The sequence below is a fragment of the Hipposideros armiger genome, unplaced genomic scaffold (genome assembly GCF_001890085.2).
Source record: "Hipposideros armiger isolate ML-2016 unplaced genomic scaffold, ASM189008v1 scaffold_117, whole genome shotgun sequence".
In the NCBI taxonomy this organism is placed as follows: Eukaryota; Metazoa; Chordata; class Mammalia; order Chiroptera; family Hipposideridae; genus Hipposideros; species Hipposideros armiger.
This window is the reverse complement of record NW_017731467.1, coordinates 2,244,764-2,249,228: the sequence shown is the minus strand read 5'-3', so window position 1 is coordinate 2,249,228 and position 4,465 is coordinate 2,244,764. Positions and strand designations below refer to the sequence as shown.

The 4,465-nt window shown below is 44.6% G+C and overlaps 1 protein-coding gene across 1 annotated transcript in view; it reads right to left on the bottom strand.

The window, feature by feature from the left end:
- Positions 1-4,465, bottom strand: part of MTMR12 (myotubularin related protein 12) — a 79,403-nt gene that overhangs the window by 19,181 nt on the left and 55,757 nt on the right. Inside the window, exon 7 of the mRNA XM_019647888.1 lies at positions 3,192-3,267. Coding sequence (XP_019503433.1) covers positions 3,192-3,267 — 76 coding nt within the window. The remainder of the gene's footprint in view (positions 1-3,191; positions 3,268-4,465) is intronic.

The window sequence follows — 4,465 nt, the reverse complement described above, 5'->3', positions numbered from 1 at the left end:
AAAAAAATAAAGAAAGAGGAACCGGTTTGGGCTGCAGGGGAAGATGACTGGATCAGTATGAAATATGTTGTTTGGATGTCTAGTGCCAATTTCACATCTGTGTGACTATATTCAGGAGGCACCTAAGATGAGGGTTATGAGCTCAGGAGAAGAAGGCAGGGTTGGGGTTTTGGTCATGGGCGCTGAGTGCCAGCTGACGTGGAAGAGATGCAAGCCCAGCCAGGGAGTGAGGGCAGAGGGATGCTTTCGAAACTGCCAAAAAGTGCTGACTCCCCTCCGAGGGCCCAGCAGTGCTTGATTCTTTAATAAGATTCATAACGAGGTGGAAGGGTTAGAACACTGCGACAACACAGAGGGCCCTCTGCTGGCTTCAGATTCCCTTTTCCAAAGTCCTGCCACGCAATGTGCAGAAACCACCAGCTCAGCCCTCTGCCAAAGTCAGCAATATTCTGAATGCCCAAGCTGTCCTGTCCCCGCTAGGTGCGACAGCTCAGTCTGACCAAAGAGGAGAGACAAACTCTTACCACGACTGGATGACAGGTTCTAAGAAATTAAGTGTTCTCAATCCTTTCTATCTCCTCTCCGGAGGCAGAAAGGGTGACTATTGGTGGTATTCAACCATAACTCATTTTCTATCTGGGGCACAACCATAACTATCTCAGCTCAGCTGAGGTGCCAAGGGGCAATTCCCTTACTATCCTGTTTGAAACAGTAAATAGAAATCCAGCAGAATTCTTGGTCAGAAAGATTTCTCACAGGAATTTAGCAAAGAGCACATGTCTTCTCCTGTTGTAATATGTACAATTTCTGTCTGGGAAAAGGCCACAGGGTTCTCAGTCTGAATGACCTGACAAAAGACAAGAATCATAGTTTGTTGATCCTGTTTAACTAAAAAAAGGAAGGGGAAATTATTCATTATTTCGCACATCTTACAGTGTCTCTCTTAGTAAAGCCAAAGACAGAGCTTTAGGGGAACATGTACAACTGGAGGCTAGAAAGCAGTGTAAGTAAAGAAAGGACTTTATTAAGGAGGTGAGAGCACCAAGACAGCACAGCGCTTCCCGAGCCAATACAGGAATTTAAAAGGCAAAAAAGGGGGAACTGGGGCCATGAAGGCTCAATGCCTTCTGGGGGTCAATCAGCAAAATGGGGGGTGGGGGGGAGCAGAAGTCATGATGCAAGAAGAAAGGAGTAGAGGCAAGTAGAGAAAATTAGTAGACTCTTTAAAATGCTTGGCAATGGAGGGAAGGAGAACAGGACAGTAGCTTGACGCTTAAGGAAAGGCTTTTTCAGGCTAGGGGAGACTTGAGGATGTCTTCAAGAGCAGAATGTGCAGAAAGATACATGCGGAAGGGGGAGACCTACAGAAGCAGGTTCCAGAGAGAGCCAGGCAGATGAGACCAAGAGCCCAGGCAGACGCTTGGATTCAAGACGACGGAAAGAGGCACACAGAAAGAACCGGGGTGGGAAAGAAGGAGGTCTTCTCGCTTGCTGTCCAAGACCCCAGTAAAGGAAGGGAAAGAGTGCTCCTGAGAGCGAGAGAGCTAAAAATGGAATAACTAACTTAAAAGAGAATGAGAAAATGTTTATATCAGCCCCAAGGAAGAATGATCTAGGAACCAAGAGGAGTTAAATAATAGACTGCTGAGGAGAACAAAGACCCAAGCAAGGCAAGGCAACAGTTTTCCTGTATCCCATCAAGTATGCTGTGCTGTTTGGTGAGAATAATCTACAGCAATGTTCATTAGCCCCGCAGCAAAAAAAGGTAAGTGCTCAGGGCTTGAGAATAGGTTGGAGGCCAAAGTCTCTAGAAAGACAGCAAGAGTATGACTGAAATTACACATGATGGAGGCTTCCCTGAAGAGGAATGAAGGAAGGCAGAAAAGAGAAAACTAGGTGAAAAGTCAAGGTTTAAAAAAACAGGGCCGGCCAAGTGGCGCGATGGTTAAGAGCTGGCTTGGGACACCAGAGGGCCCCGGTTTGGATCCCACATGTGAGGGCCAATGACACTGCCCTCCACAGCTAAGAGGCTGAACAACAGCTCAACCTGGAGCTGGGCTGCTGTGAGTCGCCAGTGATGGCGTAGGCTGCAGCTCCTGTGGCAGTGGGTTGCCAAGGGCTACCGTGTGTAGCCAGCAGCCAGCGTGAGCAGCCAGCAGCTGCCATGAGTGTCCATCCAGAAGCCGGCGACTGATCTGCCTCGCCCGGGAAGAGCGCAATGATGGTGCCAACTTGGACCAGTGAAGCGACGTCCTCCACAACTAGACTGAAGAACAAAAGGACAGCAACTTCTCTGTTCCCCTTCCCCCAATTCCCCAGCACTGTTCCCATCCCCCCAATTCCCCAATAAAAAAATCTTAAAAAAAAAATAAAAAATCCGTATCTCTGGCTGCTCCGGGAAAATCAGGATATCTGGCAAAACCAGGCCCAAATTTCCACAAAGCACAAGCCTGCTGGCCCAGAGAAGCACCATCCACACACACACACTCGACCAGACAGAGGGTCTCTGGTTCCCTGCAAGGGCCACGCTCATTACTTGCTCAGCCTGCGCATGATTCTGAGTGTGTGACTCCTGCTGACACACCTCGCCTCCCATACAGGAGTGACCTTTTTGGTGAACCAGCCACACACAGCATAGCACTTATTTGGAATTCTCATTCCTCACTGAATTCCTAAAAGCTTGGCAACTGCCAACCACCCATTAGAAACTGGAATAACTGCCAGTCTTGCTTTCTTTGATCAGTGACACATTAAGTATGGCTCCCATCCCAGTCTATTCTGTGAAAACTCAGTAAGCTCTCCATGTTGTCTCTGGGGAAAAACACAGCCACGCCCATTCAAAGATTAATGGAGCAGGCCAAAAAAGAACCTTAAACCCTACTAACTCAGCCTCAAAATGATCTAGGTGTGAAATTAGGCTGACTTTCAACACCAGACATACCTGAAATCCTCTTAAAGCTTTTAAAGATGTCTCTGCAAAGAACTCCAGTGCATCTGTGAAAACTTTAGAACTCTGTCCCACAAAGCCTCATGGCTAAGAGTCTCCTCTAGGGAGTCCCTAAGATATTTTTGGATTACTCTTGGACTGAGGACAAACTCTTTAGTACCAAAGCCACAGGCTTTAAGTAGGACAATTTGCTAAATGGGCCAATGACCAATCCATGGCTGTCAGGGTTTCCAGCTGCACTTACTGGTATGCCGTGACCCTGAAAGCGTGGCACGTTCTCTTCAGGAAGAGGGGTGGGGATGACAAAGTATGCTGGCAACCTAGAAGAAAAAGATGTCATCAGTTTTAGTACTAGAGTTAATTCACTAACTATGAAAGCTTAACTTTAATGAACACAGGAAGCTAAGCAGCATGGTAAGAAATGGACCATGTTTCCCTGTTATGAACCAGTGCAGATGAACTCGTCTCTGGCCAAATCACTTGGGAATCTGAGTTCAAATCCTAGCTGTGCCTCTGATTCCGTGTAACCGTAGGTAACTTAGCCCACCTCTCTGGGCCTGTTCCCTCATCCGCAGAATGAGGAAATGGGAATATATGATATCTAAAATTATATGAATTCCAAAATTGGGAGTGATCTTTCTCATCATATAGTAACAATATAAGCACTCGTGTTGCTTTCAGTCAGACTGATATGAAAATCAGGAATTATGTTGACTGCAGCCCACTTATCAAGTGCTCTGACAACATTTAAGGGCTTACTGCATGCCAGACTCTGTTCTAATTCCTTCACATAATTATTTATTTAATCCTCCCAACAACACTATGAGGTATGTACTATTATTTTTTCCATTTTACAGATAAAGAAACTAGACACAGTACTATTTAGGCCCCTCACAGTTTACACAAATATTAAGCATTAGTGGAGGTGGGGCCTGACCCCAAGCAGTAAGACTTCAGTTTCTACATGGTAAATTTAGGTTCTAAAAATAATGAACCTGTTAAAAAGGGACTAAGATAGGTTTTCAGAGCTGCAGAAATGAGAGAGATGCTGGGACACCATCTCTTCCTCTAGTTAGCAGATGCAGGTCTGAATTAATATTAACCCTATTAAGTTCTATCACTGGGAAGCTGTAAAAATCTTTCACTCAGAGAGCTTGAAATAAAGCCTCAGGGGAAACAAGAAGTTGCCTGTGGTGTAAGAACTACAATGAAAATAACCAGATGGTGTTTGTATGCATGCTACACATGTGAAATAAATCTCGTATTAGTCATGGGGAAAGATGAATTTTCTGAGTTGAAAAGATCAGAATTTGAATGTGATCAAGCCATTAGATCAAATCAATTCATAGAGTATGAAGCAACATTTTAAACAGCAACATTTAATTTTTTACTTTTTTTATTTCATTTAATTTTTTACTTTTTATTATTTTTTATTGTGAAATACACATTTTTTAGAATTAGTTTCAGCTGTACGACAGTGCAATAGTTATACTTTTTACCCCTCTAGGTGACAACTCT